The sequence below is a fragment of the Phyllobates terribilis genome, unplaced genomic scaffold, assembly GCF_046119375.1.
Source record: "Phyllobates terribilis strain yellow unplaced genomic scaffold, ASM4611937v1 Scaffold_11__3_contigs__length_659146591, whole genome shotgun sequence".
In the NCBI taxonomy this organism is placed as follows: domain Eukaryota; kingdom Metazoa; phylum Chordata; class Amphibia; order Anura; family Dendrobatidae; genus Phyllobates; species Phyllobates terribilis.
In genome coordinates, this window is record NW_027362771.1 from 524,410,262 (window position 1) to 524,431,619 (window position 21,358).

Sequence of the window (21,358 nt, forward strand, 5' to 3'; positions counted from 1 at the left end):
GGACTCCTCCCCTGGTTTACCGATGTCCTCTTTTCAGCTCCAACAGCCAAAATCCAGTGTTCTTTGAGCTCACGGAGACTCTTCACTTACCCCAAAATGCAGTGGGAATATGCAAATTATCTCCTCAGGACTCCTCCCCTGGTTTACCGATGTCCTCTTTTCAGCTCCAACAGCCAAAATCCAGTGTTCTTTGAGCTCACGGAGACTCTTCACTTACCCCAAAATGCAGTGGGAATATGCAAATTATCTCCTCAGGACTCCTCCCCTGGTTTATAAATAATGGCAGCAGTGGGATATGAACCCACACCTCCAGAGAGACTGGAACCTTAATCCAGCGCCTTAGACCGCTCGGCCACGCTACCTCATATGGACCCTTTAAAAGGAATCTGTCAGTAGGATCAACCCTCCTAAGCCGTCTATATGGGCATGTAGGTCATAGGAAGCTGAATAAATTGATACTTTGATATCTGTGATCCAATGTCTTATTTCAGAGAAATCCACATTTTTCTTTATATGTAAATAACCTGTTAAGATCTATGGGTCGGACATAGATCTCCCTGAGAATCTGCCTCCAGGGGTTATCTTGAATGAAAGGGGGAGTAACATAATTTGAGAATACCCCTATAAAGGCCTATCTTTTGTCTCCCTGTCTTCTTCTCTTAATAGGCATAATATCCAACTCTGTATACCGCTGGTGCTGCTAATATACAGCTGTACTACTGTCTGTTTTACTTACTAGCATTAGTCAGTATTATTTACTAGCAGATATCCCCTTTAACTCTTTAATAATCAGACAATGCTCCTCACCATACAAAAAAACGAACACGTGAGTAAAACCTGGCTCATTTATCTGTTTCAATTATCTATTCCCTGCAAATAATTGAATGGAGCAAACAAAGCAATACAAAGAAGTCTATCTATTATTTATCTCAAGACCCGATCTGCATTAATAGATGTGATTCATGGTAAAGGCAGCACATATGACCGGCATATGGTGTCATCTGGTGTCATCTATAGTTATGCTAATACAAAGACTGAAATAGCACCAGCTCCAATTTCTGGAGTTTTACATTTACTGACTATATAATGATGTAGTACATTAAAATAAACTCCTTAAAGGGCACTTGTCAGGTCGGATAACGCTATTAACCTGTAGATTTAAACTTAATCTGCAGGTTAATAGCAATAGGTGTTAGGAATTGTGGTTCTGTGCCTCCACCTGGGAATGGATCAGGTCTGGTGTTATGCTACTCCAGTCGCCGGCGCCGCCATTGTCCTGACCCTGGAGGCAGAGCTACTACACATGCAGGGAAACCGTCCCAATCTTATGGAACATCGCGTTCTGGTGTTCATAGAGCTTAGAAGGATTCAGCTAGTCAGTTTTTAATCATGTGATGTCCTAGACCTAATGGAAAACAGAAGAATTAACAGGGTAGAAGGGCAAAATGAGCAATTATAAGTATGCAGTGCCATATAATATGATGATTGCAGTATATTAAGAGGAAAAAAATGTTGATGAGAGGAGAAGTACTTCTTTAACTTTATTTCTCCCGGGAGTCGTGTTGGCACAGCTAGTCACTGCTCAGTATACTGTAAACTCGGCCCTGCACTTTGACTGGCAGCTGGCTCTGCACTTATGTACTGGGCACCTTCCTAATGCTATTAACCTTCAGATTAACCCTATATATGCAGGTTAACAGTATTATCTGACCTAACAGGTTCCCTCTAAGAATGGCCCCATTTGGGGCATTTAGGACGAAGCATTTTTTTTTCCATCGTCACATTCTAAGAGCCATAATATTTTTATCTTTTTGTCCAAATAGCTGTACGAGCAGGGCCGGCTCCAGGTTTTCATGGGCCCCGGGCGAAAGAGTGTCAGTGTGCCCCTTTAACACATAGCGTGATTCATGATGCACAAATACCGCAGAGAAATATAGATATAGTTAATTAGTTAAACAGATTTGGTCATTTTTATTATTATATATCGGCTTGTAAACCTATACTTTCACTAGTTTTTTCTACCTTTTTCTCACCATTGTGTTTTTTTTAATATTTGGAAAAGGGTCCTTATAGGGACATAAGGGATATCGACGTGGTGCGGGGGCGCCACGAAGTACAAATTAGGGTGCCAACCTCCGCTGTCAGGAAGGGAGAGGAATTAGGGACAAAATAGGTACAGTATTAGTTTGTATTCCTTCCTGCCGATATAAGACCTGAATCTGATGTTCCATTTTTATGAGGATCATTGTTGCTCGTGTATGGATTTTTTCAGTCCTTTTTAGATTTAATTAATAAAAGCTACTTTTTAGGGGTCTTTTTTCCTCTGGTTGTTGATGAATAATTAGGACCTGTTTCATTTATTTGTTGCCTGGTTGTTTAACAAATATAGGTATAGTATAATGCTAAAGATTTCATTCACTTCTTATGACGCGCCCCCTGGGGCCTTGGGGTACTCGGTAGCCGGGCCGGTCGGTGCTGGGGACGTCACGGTGGCAGTGACCCGGTCCGTGGCCCTGGGCGGTCAATAATTAAAGAAAAGGGGAATAAAGTTTTTGGGATAATGTTCGTGACGCCACCCGTGGTATGCGGCTATGTGGGGCCGCCGCTGCGGTGCAGATCCACTGGAGCTGATGGTGACGCAGCAGAGTTGGTTCAGCTCTCCACGGGCAGAGCTAAGCTCCAGGGCAGTGTATTCAGCTCTCCATGGGCAGAGCTAAGCTCCAGGGCAGTGGAGATGATTTTATGAGGTAGATGTTGTCGGCAGGGACAGTGTAGTGCAGGGCTGGTGACGCAGTAATTAGTCAAGGACACAGTGAGGTGCAGTATTCAGGCTTTACTTACAGTTGTTAAGCTGCTCCACATTACAATGGCCAGGTTATAACCGCCCACGTCATCCTGTGTCCTCCGGGGAAGTGATCCAGCTAACTCTCAGGTATCTTGGAACATTTGAACGGGACCCCTTTCTTATGTACCTCTCCAGGTCGTCTCTCTGCGCTGGCTCTCGCCCTCCTGCCCTGTGCCTCACACCCAGTGTCCCAAGCCAGTGGCCGCGGGCCTTGTCGGGCAACGTCTAGACTGTCCCCTTGGCCCTATATGGCCACCTTTTCGGCGATTAAGTGTGGAGTGTGGTTACAGCACTTGAAATGCTGCAACCTCCGGTTTGCTAGCTGAGCCCTAAAGTACTCCACTAGGCTGGGGCCGGTCCCCTAATGCGGCCTGATCCCTCCACGTCAGCGTGAATTCTGGCGCACGGGTGGCCTCCACACTCGCCGTGCCGCTGGGATCCCTTCTGTCTCTCTGGAGCCCTTCTCCTGTCTTCTCTCCTCACTCTCTCCTCACTGGGCCCTTCTGCACTTCTCCTCCCTGGCGTCTTCTAGAACTTTCTACCTTCCTTTTATACTCCCACCTCAGTGCTCCCCTGAACTTCTTCCTCCACCCACACCCACTACATGGTTCCCTCTCTTTTGGTTCCCCCCCTTCCAGCCAGGGACAGGGCTCAGCAGTGACCAAGTGCATCTTGCCCCGCCTGTTGGTCTGGAGTGGTGTAGTGTTGGATGTAGGTGGGTGGGTCCCGGGTAGTGCTCCCTCCTTACCTGAGAGTGGGGTACCACACCTCTGGATGAGATGCAGTACCTCTGTGGCAACTGGACCCGCAGGGGCGCCACACTTACATTACATGAGTGATATCTATTGTAGATTCTACAATAGCTCAGACACCGGTGAATCCTGGGTGCGTGACGTGGGGGGATTCAAAAGTTTTCATTTTATACCGGACAATATAGTCCTCCATACATTATTATGGGCACCACATAGTCCTCCATATATTATTATGGGCACCACATAGTCCTCCATACATTATTATGGGCACCACAGAGTCCTCCATGCATTATTATGGGCACCACATAGTCCTCCATACAGTATTATGGGCACCACATAGTCCTCCATACAGTATAATGAGCCCCATATATTGCTTCATACAGTATAATGAGCTCCATATAATGCTCCATACAGATTAATGGACCCCATATAATGCTCCATACAGAATACTGAGCCCCATATATTGCTCCATACAGAATACTGAGCCCCATATATTGCTCCATACAGAATGATAGGCCCCATGTGCCGTATCCTTCACTCCTTTCGCATGCCCTGTCAGAGGAGAGTCAGGAGGCCTCATACCCATTAGACTGTTGGCCAAACCTGCCAATGACGATGTGTTTTGCTGACTTCAGCATAGTTACAAAAACCTATAAAAATGACTAGCACAAACAAAATGTTCTACAAATAATCAATCTTTATTGTATTTTAATTACATGATTAAAACCAATTAAAAATTTGAAGAATCATCATGACTTTAGTCTAATCTGTAAAGGAAACTTTACTTATTGAATTAAATGTAAGTTAGATCAGACTACACAAAGGTTGTTGTCTGTTACCATGGAGACACAAAATGTATTTTTATTAACGCTGTGTATAGTTTATTTTTCTTTTGCAGATTCCTTGCAACATTTAAACATTATTAGAAAACTTGGTTCTACCGGAGGAATTTTCCTTTAAACATGTATCAGAATAGGGCTGTATTTACCAAAGATTTTGTGAATCTTCCTTAACGCCTTAGTAAGGCAGCCTCCAAAAGATCTCAAGTTATGGCTCCCACTACCCGTCTGCACGCAGCTGTAGCTAAGGGACCAAGACAATCATGTCTTAAGCTAAACTACCGTACTTGAAATATTCATACCGAAAGCTTGATGAAAAATTAACTCTTTCCACTTGAGGGATAAGAGGCTTGTTCTTTATAAATGCTGTTTCTCGTTTCCTGATTAGTAGACTGGTAATGCGCAGTGACAGCAGGGAGAAGTCTGGCCTTTTTTCAGATGGAAAAATTTACACCTCACTGAGCAGAAAGAAAGAAGACTCATTACATCCTTTGTCTATGTAGAGATTTACCCAAAATATATATATATACATCATGTCCTTCATTTGCCCTGCTTGGTTTAGTTGGTAACATTTTTAAGAAGTTTCTTAACTACATTACTGTGCAAAAGTTTTAGGCAAGTGTGTAAACAATGCTTTAAAAAATAGAAGTGTTAATAGTTTATTTTTATCAATTAATAAAATGCAAAGTGAGTAAACAAAAAATAAATATCAGATTTGTATTTGGTGTGACCAACCTTTGCAATCAAAACAGTATCAATTCTTCTAGGTACACTTCCACATATTTTTGAGGGAACTCGGCAGGTTGTTCTAAACATCTTGGAGAACTAACCCCAGATCTTCTGTTGCTGTAGACTTGTGCAAATCCTTCCGTCTCTTCATGAAATCCCAGACAGACTCGATGATGTTGAGGTCACACACAATTTTAAGTCTTTGCAGAAACCTGATGTATTTGTAAATAACAGATTTAAAAAAGGAATAAAATGCCTATAATTGTACTTCAGTACCCACAGAAACCACTGACTAATAGATCTGAATACATTGAAGCAGCAAACTTTGTGTCATTCTCAATATTTTTGGTCACAACTGTACAGCGAACAAACTGCCTTCTGTTACAACTAAAAATTTCAAATTTTGGTTCTTCAGTCCAAAGCACCTGCTGCCATTTTTCTGCACCCCAGTTCCTTTGCTTTGATGAATAGTTGAGTCGCTTTGCCTTGTTTCCATGTTAAAAGTATGTCTTTTTGACCACAATTCTTTCACGAAAACTACTTCTGGACAGAATTCTCCTAACAGTAAATGGGTGTAGTTGGGTCTCACTGGTTGCTGCCAGTTGTGACCTGATGTCACTGCTAGACATTTTCTGATTTTAAAGGGAAGTAAGTAGGACTTGATTTTCATGAGCTGCACCTAATTTTCTTGGCCAACCACTGTGTTTCCGGTCCTCAACATTGCTATCACAGGGTTACCGCGACAGAGAGGTTCTAGAGAACCGTGGAGTTCTGGACATAGTTCACACACACTGGGCCGAAGCTCCTCTCCAGTTTATTAACTTACTGCGTTTTGCCAGCAGTGTGGGAGTTAATCTGGGTTGCTGGGTTTTCCTGAGATTCTGGTCTCTCAGCTGATTTGGGTTAACTACTCTTCCCTTCTATACTCTGCTCTGACTTCTTAGAGTGTCAGTGATTAGTTCTTCTGCCTGACTTGGAGAGTGAAGGAGGAGCATTGTGTATAGGAGCTTGGAGGTTTAGTTAGCTATAGTCGTTGCTGTTTTGCTGCGTGTTTACCTGCTTTCTCTCCTTTTTTGTTTCCCCTCCTTAACTCCCTTGTGTTTCCTCTGTGGCAGAGTGAGCATTTCATGTGACTGCTATTTCTGTTTACCCTGTCTGTATTTCCCTGTCTTGTGACAGCATCATTATTTTGTACTGTCTTCCTCCCTTGGTGGAGAGGGAGTTACTGTCAGGGCCTGCGCAGGAGTTAAGGAGACGCTGGCAGCTCAGGCCTCCTCACTATCAGAGGTACTGTTGAGATAAGGGAAAGTCAGGGCCCCCCTAGTGTGGCAGGGACAGGTGCGGGTCCCAACATTCAACCTTTCCCCTGTTTCGCCGTTTACAGCGCGACAGTTGCTCAATTTTTGGTGCCTTTTCAAAAGATCTTCAAACCCCAGTCTATTTTGAAATCTTTGCCTAGGAGAGACCGTGCTGATGCAGTATAACTACCTTGTATATTGCTGCTGTGTTTAGTTTGGTTAGTCTTGCCATGGTGTATGACCTGTGACATAAAACGGTCTTCCACAACTTCACCTTTGTAGCAGAGTTTGGCTGATATTCACCCAGTTTTAAGCTACACAGCTGTTTATTATTCAGCTAATGACTTTGTTTCGACCCACATATGAAAATGATGATCATTATCGTCTGTTTGATATAATTATTTTAAAATCAAAGGGTGGTTACAAGAAATATTCATTTTATTTAGATTTCACTTGGTTCATTCAATTTGAATGTTGTTAATTTATAAAAACAAAGAACTATCAACACTTTTATTTTTAAAAGCATTCTTACTTTGCAGCATTTTTTCCCGTATCTGCCTAAAACTATTGTACAATACTGTATATCTGTTTCTTGAAAAGGTGGCTAACGATTAATATGGCTTATATTCTCACAGATGCTATCATTCAAATTTGCCTAGTGATGCATCTACCTCTCTGGCCTATTAAGTCCAATTTGTCATTTAGTACTCCAGTGAAGCCAAATGTGAAAACTTATAATGGTAGCCAAATTAGTTGTCCTCCAGTGTTATATGAAAAGAGAAGTTCAAAGCCCTAGCGCAAGTAGTGGGCTGAGATTGACATGATGATGGGTTGTAACGTAGAGGGAGAGGAGGTGTGACAGGGCTGGTTACAGTGTATATAAAAATAAGGGTTTAGGGAGTGGCTTACCATTCCCATTCAGAGGCCACTAGGTGATTGGCGGGGTCCTTGAAGTTGGTATTAATTTGGTCTAGGGAACTCATAGTGAGTATAAATTTGTGGATAACTATTCCTAGTTGGTCTGGTAAGTTTTGGGGCTCCTGGCAAAGGGATGTGGTTTCCCTAGGAGTTGGTTAATGGCAAGTAAATCATTGGTGTTATGGTATTACTGAGAGGGGTCGTGGCTGAGGTTAATTGTGGTCCTATGGGTTATTTAGGGATCATTAGAGCTTATAGCTTCAAGGACCCTTCCACTCCATTTTGTTACTACGCTAATGTCTAAAAAAGTGTAATGTTTGTTACTAAATTGCTTTTGTGGCCAAATTTATCTAATCTACGATGTCAGTGTTTTATTGGGTTGCATGATAATTGCTCGATGATGGGAGAGATGAAAAGTAGAAGTTGTGGTCTGAGGTTGGACAACCAAGTCTATGATACCAGAATCAAATGCAAAATAATGAAGGGACAGAACATGTCAAAAGTAGTACAAATATATTACTAGTTTTGGACAAAAATGCTCTTTGGGCACAGGCTCATCACATTCCTGAAACTTGAAGGTGAAATCTGTGATTCCCTATGAGAAAAATGCTTGCTATAAACATGTGACTTCATGCTATTATCACATGACTTCACTGGACACATTGAAATTGCATGCATGCCAAGATATTGCTGTGATTGCAAAGCAATTTGTGGATGAGCCCATGTCATCATTACTCTGTAAGGTGCCCCAGCGAGGTAGTCGTGGGCGAGCTGTAGCCCCAGCTCGCTCTGGCACCCTACAGACAATACGTGTCCTCCCTCTGATGTGTGGCTGTGTATGTGGTGCTCTCCACTTACTTCCAACCATCCGATCGCGGCTGTCTCCAGGCATTTCTCTTCTGGGACCAGGGCAGCAATAAATTCAGAGGGCATGAGGTTCTTAACCATAACTTGGACTTTACTTGGGGAAGAGGAATATGTACAATATTTACAGGCAGATATAATGGATAAGGCCCGACAGGTTATTATCTCCCTCACAGGCGCTGGCAACATCTTCAGCACTGGTTCCCTCTTTAAGTGAAGCATCTCTGTGACTCTAAACTCTAGCCCAATAGACTCTTCTGCAATACCAACAGTGTTCCGGATCCGATATCTCCCCCACGTCTTAGCCTGGAGTCCTACATATCTTCCTCTGCTTCCTGCAGACTAGAAGTGCCCCGGGTCCTCAATACCTCTGTTGAGTTTCTCCGGCCGGCTAACAGGACTCTTGCGTAGGGAGACTTTTACACTGGTGATCCCACTGTCTGAGGGTATGGAGCTCCCGTCTACCCTAGCAGCCACCATATATTCAGGCTGCCCGTACAGTTCACTGTCCTATCTCTTAATCACTCATCACTTCCTGCTCCTGGAAACTAAGCAGGGATTTTCCTAAAGTGCCCACCCTCTGTGGGCTGCCATCACACAGCATTAACCCCATCACTGTCTGTAACACTGCTAGCAGACTCAGCCTGACAGCTGCACCCGTGACAGTGGCATCTTCTGGCTGGTTACAGGTACTGCAGCCCACAAGGAATTATGCCAGGAACAAGCTCTATAACACTCAAGGCTTGATCAGGGCACTAAGTTCCCCCCTCTACTCTACTGACTGGACCACTAGAGCTAACCCCTTAGCTTGGCCCACCAACAGTTTAGAGAGGTCTAACTACAGGAACACTTTCGTTAACTACTTCAGTGCCAAAGGAAGGCTATGTCCTTCCCCACTATTACATTCCCCCACACTTTAATGTTGGTCGTCCCCAACCATACTAAACAATCAATACGGATCAGCAGCTATGACATCATATCACATTACTACATTTACTAAAACATTTTAGTACACACGACTGGTCCTGAAGTCTTCTTCTTGAGTAGGAGACCGGCCCTTCTCTGTAAAGGGCCCCGGAACTGCAATTCAGGACAGTCCATTATCAACTTTCAAACTTCTCAAAAGTACCGGTCCTTCTTGGTAAGGACCCTGGAAACACAATGTCCATGTCCATTTTTTTAAGACAGGTCACACACCAATAGCCCTCAATCTCCTTTGAAGGCTGCATTCTGAGGCACACGGTCACAGGGAACACCCCGTGAGTCACTTTCTTCTTGGCCCTAGCGGGGGTCACCGGTTCTTCCTGCTAGGTCGCAAGTCTCTTAGATTTAGAGGACAGTCATCGTCACAGTGTGCCTCAGTGTTTCAAATTCCAGCAGAAAAAGGCGCAACAAGCGCAACAAAAATAAAAATAAAAGTAAAAACAAAAAGAGCAACTCTCTTGGGCACACAACTTAGTGCTGCTTAAGGCCTTCCTGGACTGGGAGGTAGGGAAACAGTCCTCCATTTTTCGACTTAACTCAACATGGGGCACTCCGTCCCCATTGGGAAACAGTCCCGGAAACAGGACCACAGCTGGTGGATCCTAGTAGAGGAAGAAGTAGAAGGTCAACGGACCTTTTAGCCAACTAGCTCACTTCTTCCGGGCCTCCTTCCGCTCCTTCATAAAGGTGGCCCATGCTGTAGATGAAGGTGGATTTTTCCACCTCCAAGGCTGATCAGGGTACCTACTGGGCCCAGGGTCCTCATCCGAGGACGTGGCACTGCCGCAACCAACCTGGGTAGGGCCATAGCTGGTAACTGTGAAATTGTGAACCACATTACTGGCGCCAGCCTGAAATCTTCCGGCAGCTCTCTGCTCAACTGCCTCAGCACCTCCTGGGTGTTTGATTGCTGAGTCAGCATCAGGCGCCTCACTGGGAGAGTCGGCTCTACTGCAGCTCGTGAAGTCTTCCTCCTCTTCACTTACGATGTCTCCCCACTGCTGTTTCCTTGATTCGTCCTCCTGCAGGACACCGGCCTTGGGAGGGGGTAAGAATCCTTTAGGGGCTTCCCTAGCCCAGCGCTGCAGGGCCTCTCTCTTGGCCCTTTGCCGGAGGACCTCCTCGTCCTTCTGAAGGACATCCTCCCACTCATACGGTCGGGTGAGCGCAGCCGCGTACCACCCCCAGGAACATTCACACTTTACAAAGTGTACTATGTCTCCCACACGCAGATTGTGGAGACGGTCGGGCAGATAGTCCCGCTTAATCACTTCGCGGGTCACGAACACCTCGTGCCCGGTCCACTCCTCTTCCAGAAACCCGTACCCCTCACGGATACGGAACTCTATGACCCGCCCCCAGGTCTGGGAAGCTTCCACCGACTCCCTCCACGCCGCGTTGGACCCTTCCAGCCAGCCTCTCAGGAAGGTATCGGTCCATCGTCGCTGTTCCCGTGGTGTCATCGGGGGGTTGCGGGTAGTCCACTTCAGACTACCGAGCTCGGCGTAACGCTTCGCCGAGGGGGCGTTTAGGGCCTCTAGTGCCAACTGCCAGAAATTTTCCCGTGCGGCCTTCCTTCTAGAAGGCCTCGCCTCCGCATCAGCTCCTTCAGGCCTAGGGGCCTCCGCCGCTGCCCCAGGAGTTGTCATTAGCGGCTCCGCAAGCGGGACCAGCCACCAGGGTATGGGCCGCTCACCTTCATCAGGCCATGCTGTGGCAGCTGCTTCGGCCCCACCGGGATGTCCTTTGCCCTCCGCCGAGGAGGAAGCATCTTCCGGCATCCGGCTCCAACTCCACACACGCAGTTCATGGATGAGCAGACCCATCACTGGGTCAGGCCTAGTGGACCACTGGATGGCCACTGGGGGTAAAGGCAAAGACTCACGGGCAGCGTCCGCGGGTGAGTGACTTCCGATTGCGGCCCCTGGGGTGATCAGCTTTAGGATTTCCTCCTCACCGCTCATCTCGGACAGGTCATCCGATCCTCCGGCTGCCATCTTCCTAGAGCATCCACTGCAGCACCTCCTTCCTCTCGTGCGCTGGACAGGAAATGGCGCTGACCGCTTCCCGATGACGCGAGTCCTGTGCGTCCAACTCCTCCTCTCTCTGGGCCGTCCTTCTGACGCAACCGCCGCGTCTCTCGTCACTCTCTGCAGCTCCGCCTTCAGCCGCGCCCCTTCTCCGTGTGCGCTGATACTCACTGGGCCGGACTTCGCTTTGCGCCGCGCCCTCTTCTTCACTGGACGTCCCATCCTGGGACGCATCTTCACTGCTGGGCCCATCCTTTTTTGGGCCGGAACTCGTAGGGGCTGGACATCTTTTCGCGCTTTCCGGCGCCGTCCACTCCCACGATAGGCGGTTCTTCCCCTAGACTTTACTGCCTCTGTCACCATCTTGGAATCCATGCTTCGGGCCGCCATCTTGGGCCGCATGCCTTCCAACACTTTCTCCTCAGTGTTCTGCGTCGGCTCTTCCCTGTTTTCTTCATGCGAGGAGCTCGCATCCTGCCGACTACACCAAATGTAAGGTGCCCCAGCGAGGTAGTCGTGGGCGAGCTGTAGCCCCTGCTCGCTCTGGCACCCTACAGACAATACGTGTCCTCCCTCTGATGTGTGGCTGTGTATGTGGTGCTCTCCACTTACTTCCAACCATCTGATCGCGGCTGTCTCCAGGCATTTCTCTTCTGGGACCAGGGCAGCAATAAATTCAGAGGACACGAGGTTCTTAACCATAACTTGGACTTTACTTGGGGAAGAGGAATATGTACAATATTTACAGGCAGATATAATGGATAAGGCCCGACAGATTATTATCTCCCTCACAGGCGCTGGCAACATCTTCAGCCCTGGTTCCCTCTTTAAGTGAAGCATCTCTGTGACTCTAATCTCTAGCCCAAGAGACTCTTCTGCAATACCAACAGTGTTCCGGATCCGATATCTCCCCCACGTCTTAGCCTGGAGTCCTACTTATCTTCCTCTGCTTCCTGCAGACTAGAAGTGCCCCGGGTCCTCAATACCTCTGTTGAGTTTCTCCGGCCGGCTAACAGGACTCTTGCGTAGGGAGACTTTTACACTGGTGATCCCACTGTCTGAGGGTATGGAGCTCCCGTCTACCCTAGCAGCCACCATATATTCAGGCTGCCCGTACAGTTCACTGTCCTATCTCTTAATCACTCATCACTTCCTGCTCCTGGAAACTAAGCAGGGATTTTCCTAAAGTGCCCACCCTCTGTGGGCTGCCATCACACAGCATTAACCCCATCACTGTCTGTAACACTGCTAGCAGACTCAGCCTGACAGCTGCACCCGTGACAGTGGTATCTTGTGGCTGGTTACAGGTACTGCAGCCCACAAGGAATTATGCCAGGAACAAGCTCTATAACACTCAAGGCTTGATCAGGGCACTAAATTCCCCCCTCTACTCTACTGACTGGACCACTAGAGCTAACCCCTTAGCTTGGCCCACCAACAGTTTAGAGAGGTCTAACTACAGGAACACTTTTGTTAACTACTTCAGTGCCAAAGGAACTATTACAACTCCTCACCCTAAACCTACTAATACGTCAGGGTGGAAATATAACGATACTTTAAGGTCTTGTTTCGCTTTGATCCTTTTTTTAGCCGGAGCAGAATGCTTCTAATAGTGTGCTTTTGGTGTACCCTGACCATTCATTCAACTGACTAATACGTGTTGGATTTAAGATATTTTGTCTCCATCAATCACAATTAGCGACAGCTTTTTAAACAATATTGGTTGTTTGTTTGGGGTTTCAATGAAAAAAGGGAATTGTTAAGATGAAACAAGCCCCTTATCAAATCATGGCCTCTGGATATAGAGGTAAAGCTGATATTCAGCTGAGAATATTTCCATCCTGGTACAAGGAGGATCTTCTACTGACACATAACATCAGAACTTTCCCCCCAATGGTAGAGAGCAAATAAACTTTTAATATCTAAAGTTGATGAACCTGAGTTCCCCCTGTGATGTCCTGGGGCTGTCTGATGATGCCAGATGTTAGGGCATATGTTACTACATCGTAACGGTAGCCTAAATAAATGGTAAATTAAGGGTTACGTTTCAGCATATTAACCTTCAAGCTATTAAGAAAAGTAAACAGGAAAAACAATCTTAAAAATTATAAAATGGTCTAAAAATTATGTGCTAAAAAAACAGAACTTACAATTGTTTGCATTAGTAACTACTACAGCTGCTAAGTTGCTAATGTTATAATCAATTTGTTAAGGACTAAAACCTCCCCAAAAAAAGAAATGCAATGCATTATCATGACAAGCTATCACATCCCTCAATAGGGTGCAATCCACATCACAACCACTGGGTGGTGACATATACAAACATATAGCATAAACATCACCCTACAGAGTATCTCAAAATCATGTTTTTTTATTTTTTTCATAACTGGTTACCTTTCACCACTCGTCTTGGGACATTTTGACGCAAAATCAAAGGTAAGAAAGTATGTTCAGCTTGTGAGTCAGTAGGGAATTGTAGTAGGAGAGAAAAAAGTCCATACATCCATACATTGTGCTGAAAAAAACAACCAGAGTATGGATAATAGTGTCATATATTATGAGTTTTCTATTCTACTGCTGAATACCAGAAATTCTCCATCATATTTTGGTGCCATATTGGAGCCTCTTTAGTTCCAAGCCCTATAGCAGTTGTCTATAGTTATGGATAAATACTACCAGATCCAAAAATTTAAAGGGGTTGTCCACTACTTTAATATTAATTATCTATTCTTGTAAAATGTCAATCAGCATAGCCAGAATAGCAAATAGAAAAATGTCATCAACATTACTATGGTGGTGGTCTAACACCCGACAAACCCAGTGATCAATTACATCATATTACGTCTGGCATTGGTCAGATGTATACAGAGTACGGAGCTGAACACCAGGGCTAACCTGCAATACTCAGAAGCTGCCACTAAACAGTGTACAGAGCTGATCGTGGGGATGTCGGACCACCATAGATCTAAGATCTGATGTTGATGACCTATGTCATGGATAAGTAATCAATATAAAAGTACTGGACAACCCCTTATGTCATCTCACTACTATTTTCATTGCTTTTCAGGATGACGCTAAGGAGAATGATGGAAATCTATTTGGTGACCCTAGCCAAACTTCTCCAGAGAAGAAGGACAGTGTGAAGTGGCAAAAACCTCGCTTGACCCGCAGGAATCTGATGAAATGTTGTCTGGTTAAATGGATACTGTCCAGTACATCACCTCAAGGTCCAGGTACTCAGACTCAACCAAAATGCTGCTCTAATATGTCAGAATTTATAATATGACTATTTCAAACCTGACAAATAGGACGACGGTAATAACGATACTTATGCTGGTTTAGAAAATCTGCCCATATAGTGTTGACTTGTACCTTCTGCACAGTGCCTTAAACATACATTGGGGTGCTGTTTAAAATAATGCACTGTATGCTAGTAATGATACCATTTAGTAGACACTCCTTTGTGTTATGGCCACAACTACATGATGCCTTCTTCCAAAAGGTGTCCGTAGACCCAAATATAGTCAGGCTGTTTATATCACTGGCATCTCTATGGCCTCTACAACAAATAACCTATGCATTCTTTAACATTATATTAAGTAAAGGCTTCTGTCTTCCCTCCCAGAACACTTATTAGTAATGTCTTCCTTTGTCTTCCATCATCCCAATTACTTACTTAAGAGAATCTCTATAAGCCCCAGTGTTACTTACTGAACATGGGACTAATTTACTTTTTTCCTCCTGACACCATTATGTCATGTATCAAAGTCATAGGATAACTTCCCAGGAGAGTTAAGATGTGAGTACAGAAAATGCAGTTACTCTAATGGCCAAAGACTACAGGAGGTAATGAGCACAGAGAATACACCTTTCAAATGTATTACACAGCCATCCAGCAAAATATCACCCATTGTACATAAGGCAGAGAAGACATTTCCACACATTTGCAATACTTTACATTTTGAATTTCAGCATCATGGACTGGGTATTTGTCCCTTTATATTATTTTTATTGCTGCTTAAAGCCTCTTTTATACTACCTGATTACCTTTTGTATGGACCCGTAATCGGACATCTATATACAGTGGGTACGGAAAGTATTCAGACCCCTTTAAATCTTTCACTCTTTGTTTCATTGCAGCCATTTGGTAAATTCTAAAAAGTCCATTTTTTTTCTCATTAAAGTACACTCTGCACCGCATCTTGACTGAAAAAAACAGAAATGTAGAAATTTTTGCAAATTTCTTAAAAAAGAAAAACTGAAATATCACATGGTCATAAGTATTCAGACCCTTTGCTCAGTATTGAGTAGAAGCCCCCTTTTGAGCTAGTACAGCCATGAGTCTTCTTGGGGATGATGCAAGTTTTTCACACCTGGGGATCCTCTGCCATTCTTCCTTGCAGATCCTCCCGAGTTCCGTCAGGTTGGATGGTGAACATTGGTGGACAGCCATTTTCAGGTCTCTCCAGAGATGCTCAATTGGATTTAGGTCAGGGCTCTGGCTGGGCCAGTAAAGAATGGTCACAGAGTTGTTCTGCAAAAAAAAAAAAAAAACTTTTTAGAATTTACCAAATGGCTGCAATGAAACAAAGAGTAAAAAATTTAAAGTGGTCTGAATACTTTCCGTACCCACTGTAAGTATGGTGGCCTCAGTGTATGTCTCTAATTTCCCATGGAAACATACGAAAGAGAATAAAAAAATTGTAGGAGACTCCATCAGATTCTGTATTATGGCTATCCTTCTACTAAGGCTACATTCACACGTTCAGTATTTGGTCAGTATTATACCTCAATATTTGTAAGCCAAAACCAGGAGTGGGTGATAAATACAGAAATGGTGACATATTTCTATTATACTTTTCCTCTTATTAATCCACTCCTGGTTAAACTCAATGTGTGAACGCAACCTAAGGGGGAATATTTCCATCTAAAGCACCTAACGGATTATGGTATGGTGGGAAATTAAGTCCATGCAGTGGACGTAAAATGAAAGGATGAAATTCCTGAAACCACTGATCTCTACCATTTAACCTTTCTATGTAGTGAATAATGTGGACTGCAACTTAAGAGAGTAAAATAAATCTCATCATAATAATTAGCAATAATAGTAATTATATATATATACTGTATATCATAATTACATAGTTACATAGTTAATACGGTTGAAAAAAGACACATGTCCATCAAGCTCAACCAAGGGATGGGAAATGATAGAGGGTATGGGGTATATGTACAACCACAATGCATGATTGAGTCCGCCCCGAAAGAGCTAATTTTTCTTCCTCCTGATCCCAATTGTCGATCCAAATATTCAGAACAAAACTTTACTCATTTACGAAATTATTTATGCTATTTTCTTCAAAGAAAGCACATATGCCCTTTTTTTTAAAACCATCAACGGCTCCCACTGTGATCGGCTCCTGAGGGCGACCACTCCCTAGGTTGACAGTTCTTATGGCACCGTGGCTTCAGGAAGATTCCCTGAGATGTGACCTATTTATATAGGAATAACGCGTTGTTTTCACTGATGGACCCAGGGGCTTGTACGAGTGCGACAAGGGCCTTTGTGATGTTCTGCTAATGACGATGGAAACACGATGGTTAGGTGTGGACACAAAGGCGCTGAGCAGCAACAGGTCAGGAGATGATAAATAAGTGGGTGACAGATACCAATAGTGGGGCAGTCAGGCAGATGTTAGAGGCAGGAACCTTATTGGGGTGCTCTTGGTCAGTGTCTGACGAGAGGCCTTCATGTGATGCAGATAAGGTATCAAATAGCAGACTCCACCCTGATGGAGAGGGACTAAACGGCCAATATATTGTGAGGGATACCCACAGAAACTGTATCATTCAGGAGATGAACTTCAGTGAGAAGTCACATTTTGTTTCAGGCTGGCAGAGGTGTGACAGAGGAGAACCCGACATTGACTACAGACTGTGCAATAGGTGGTGAGTAGTGTTGAGCGAGTATGTTCTGTCCGAGTATGGTCGGGCCGAGCCCGAGTATTTATAGCTGCTCGGTGATATGGTTAAATCGCTCCCGTGCACATGATTTGCGACTGTTTGACAGTTTTAATACATCTGAGGAATGTCTATTTCTTACACATTCCTCACATGTAATAAAGCTGCCAAACAGTCGCAAATCATGCACACGGGAGCGATTCAACCTTATCACCGAGCAGCTATAAATACTCGGAGCTCGGCCCGAGCGTACTCGGCGAAAGGGTTAACAGAACATACTCGCTCAACACTAGTGGTGAGTCACACCTGAGTTACAGCCCGAAAGAACAAGTGCAAAGCCAACATGCCTACAGGACGGAGGCTACACTGTAAATTCTGCAAAGAAACTGCACCTGTACCTGACCATTAAAAAGATTTCCCAGGTTCAGACCCCCTGACCGCAGCTGCAATTTGTTTAAAATAAAAAAAGTTGCCTTACTTATCTTCCCAAGGTCCAGCGCTGCTATCAGTGTCTGATATTGTCTGCAGCGCTGACGTTACATCAACAGAGCTACAGCCAATCAGCGAGCGGATTGTGCAGTCAACTCAAGCAGAGCCGCTGAGCTCAGTTATTGCCTGCAGCGCTGATGACATGAAGTCAGCTCTGCAGACACTGGAGCAGCAGCGGAGACTCAGGACCTGGAGAGTGTTCAGAAAATGGGAAAACCTCTTTAAGCTCCAGACCTGTACAATTAGAGGTGAGTAATATTTGTGCTACCTTGTGAGCAATGTCGGACTGGAGAGCCAAGGGCCAATGAGTAACCACCTCCAGGGAACCACTTTTCAACTACAGGCAAATGTGACATTATCCTCAATCACAGATTTATATAATAATGAACTGGATTCCTAAATGAATAAGATGCTGCCTTTGTCTGTACATAGTGATTCAAGTATATAGTGCCAAGTACTGCTCATATAAGAGGGTGGTGGCCCACTCTCACACAGGGGCCCACCGGAGGATTCTCCTTTTCTTCTGTGGACCAGTCCAGTGTTTGTTTGTGATACATTGTACTTCATGTTAGTGGTAAATTTAAGCCAATATTTTTTGCGTTTATTTGTGAAAATATCCGAATTTTGGGAAAAAGTTTGAAAATTTTGGAATTTTCAAACTTTTAATTTTTACACCCTTAAACCTGAGAGTTGTGTCACACAATATAGTTAATAAATAACATTTCCCACATGTCTACTTTACATCAGCACAATTTTTGAAACATAATTTTTTTTGTTAAGAACTTAGAAAGGTTCAAAGTTGACCAGCGATTTCTCATTTTTCCAACAAAATTTACAAAAACGTTTCTTAGGATCACATCACATTTGAAATGACTTTGAGGGGTCTATGTGACAGAAAATACCCCAAAGTGACACCATTCTAAAAACTGCACCCCTCAAGGTGCTCAAAACCACATTCAAGAAGTTTATTAACCCTTCAGGTGCTTCACATGAATTAAAGCAATGTGGAAGGAAAAAATTAACATTTTACTTTTTCCCACAAAAATGTTACTCTAGCCCCACAATTTTTCATCTTCTTTTTTTCTCTATGTTGTATCTTCTCCCTCTGCTCCTAGAATGATGTTACTGCCGCTTTCCACTTCTATACACTTCTCTAGTGAACCTTTACTGTTGATGGAAACTCCTGCACTACCTTCTAGATGACATGTTTCTTGCATCGTTATGTCTTATTGGCTCACATAAAAGACACCTAATTAAAATATAACTTTTATTATTAATATATAAAAGGATTAACAACATGTAAGACACACAGTAAAAATACATAATCCTGGATCGACCAGCGGAGGTTGGCACCCTTAGAATGCGACAATGGCGCCCCCGCTCCTCGGAGGCTATCCCTTATTTCCCTAGTACACCCTCATCAGTGCTAGTTTAATTACCAACAATTAATACCAAAAATGCTCCACCAGATACACAACTATATAATGAGCATAAAGGGCCACAATCGCATAATACTGAAGAAATTATAACCGAGAACATACTCCATCAAAAAAAAAAACACACATATTAACAGATTGGAGCACGAAGCAGGGATCATAAAACAGAAGGAGAATACATCCAGGTATCTCAGATATTAAGAAACCAGATACATAACTGGGAAGTAACAATTAACCTAATGTCCAAAATTGAACAAAAGTCCCTATTTTATCCTAATGTCCGAATCTCTGCCTGAAGAACGGAAGTTAGCACCCTATGTATGAGTGTATGGCGCACCCACTTAATGGTGGCTGTCCCTAGGACACTCTACACTGCCCTTCAAATATATATAGATAAACAGTGTATACAGTATCACAACTTGTAAGCCGACTATATATATCGTAAATTGCATATGCATTCAAATGATAATGTCATGATACTCCTGAAAGGCATAAGATCAGAGTATAGACATTAATTGAAAGGGAAAAAATTGGTTCTTATCCAGACACGTCTCAATTCAGCTCAATGCGTTTCGCCTGTACGGCTCATCAGGAGGCCAGATTGGTTGATACTGAATAATGATGTCAAGATTGATCGCGTCATTTAGAAGATAACACAGGGTTAACATCATCGGGACCCGAGGTCTCGATGATGTTGCAGGTCAGAGCTATTGCTCTGCACCGGAATCCCAGTGCTTGCAGGACTCTGGGGGTCCTGACCGTAGGGAAACGTTGGTGCTGCACAAAGCCCGACAAGTGCAGATCTTTATTTAAAAGGAAGGGGTTAATGCACAAGCCCAGACCAGCACAGTGGCCATTCTCAGGTACTACAGCTCAAGTCCTATTGAATTTGGGCAAAAAAATGAAAAAAAAAATAATTGGGTCCTAATGGACAAAAACTGTCTGGCTCCTGAAATAGAACCATCTATGTGAAGGAAGAAAAATAAGTTGAGAAATTACAAAGTCAACTTTAGAAATCTTAAATAATACATTTGAATGAAAATAGTGATTATATTTAATAATTGTGTATCGATATTGTATAAATGTGTACAGTAGGATGCATGGGTGAAGGAAGCATCCTACAGTGACAGGCAGAAGCCATCGCCTGTTTCCGTATAAGGTTAGGATTATGTGGCAATTAAAACTCCGATAAGACTAATGTGAAAACTTCCACCAACACTCGCATGTAAGTTTTTGCAATATAGCTCCATCATACAATGTGAATATCTGATTTTACAAAGGTAATTTACACTATGGCCACTAGATGGTGGACAAACACCATGAATCACTTTGAGACCTGGAGACGAAAACTTTAGTGTTAGTATGAGGAGTGAAGCATCCTTTACACAAGAGGTTGAGCAAAATTCTACAGGTAGTAGTGCGGTACCACAAAGGTAAAGGAACAGGTGCAAACATATTTATGTTACAGGTCCGGGTGGTGGAACCTCTGTGCTGAGATGCAAGGAGGGACCAGAGGGGCGTAACTAAGTGCCACACGGCGGCTTAGTTGACTCCGTGAACCAGGGAGGGACCGGGCACGTGGACCAGGTGCCACTCTGGGACAGACCTTGTGTGAGAGCAGGCGACTCCCATGGGTCAGATGGCTGAAGCTGACAGGTACAGCGGGTGAGCACGGCAGGTAGCCTGACGGGTGATCCAGGTGTGGCACCCTGCTACTACAGGTACCACAGGACCCAAAAGGGTGCATGGACGGACTTCTCCACAAGAGGGCCTCACTAGAAACAGACAACTCCACCCTTCCACCTCAGACCACCAGAGGGAGCCCTGTTAGGGATATATATATGGAGGGTGGACTTAGGCAGTCAGTTAGAAGCGTGCTGGCGCTGAGACCAGTGAAGGAGCAGCACGTCTGCTGCTGTGTTCTGAGGGCCCCGAGTGTGGCCGGAGGCAAAGAGGAGAGGAGAAAGGAGTTAAGGGGGCAGAGGAGCATCACAGGCTCACCCCAGAATACATAATCTGGACACCGGGTCCGCCTACAGGGTCCTCTATACCCAGTAGGGACAACCGGCATACCAGAAGGCTTCCAGACGCCTGGTCATCCTGAAGCTACCAGCAATAACCGGACTAGGAACCACAAAGGCCCCGGCGTCCAGGGATAGTGGTTGCCAAAGAAAGGTCCTACTACCAAGTGGTCAGGTGAGAGAGCAACACAA

At 44.3% G+C, this 21,358-nt stretch overlaps 1 protein-coding gene and 1 non-coding gene across 3 annotated transcripts in view; one reads left to right on the top strand and one right to left on the bottom strand.

Moving 5' to 3' along the window:
- Positions 1-21,358, top strand: part of KCNIP3 (potassium voltage-gated channel interacting protein 3) — a 210,672-nt gene that overhangs the window by 29,763 nt on the left and 159,551 nt on the right. For both annotated transcript variants that reach the window (XM_073653669.1, XM_073653670.1), the window contains exon 2: positions 14,327-14,492. In XM_073653669.1, coding sequence (XP_073509770.1) covers positions 14,327-14,492 — 166 coding nt within the window. The remainder of the gene's footprint in view (positions 1-14,326; positions 14,493-21,358) is intronic.
- TRNAL-AAG (transfer RNA leucine (anticodon AAG)) lies at positions 281-362 on the bottom strand. The gene has a single exon. It is a non-coding gene; the product is annotated as a tRNA-Leu (tRNA).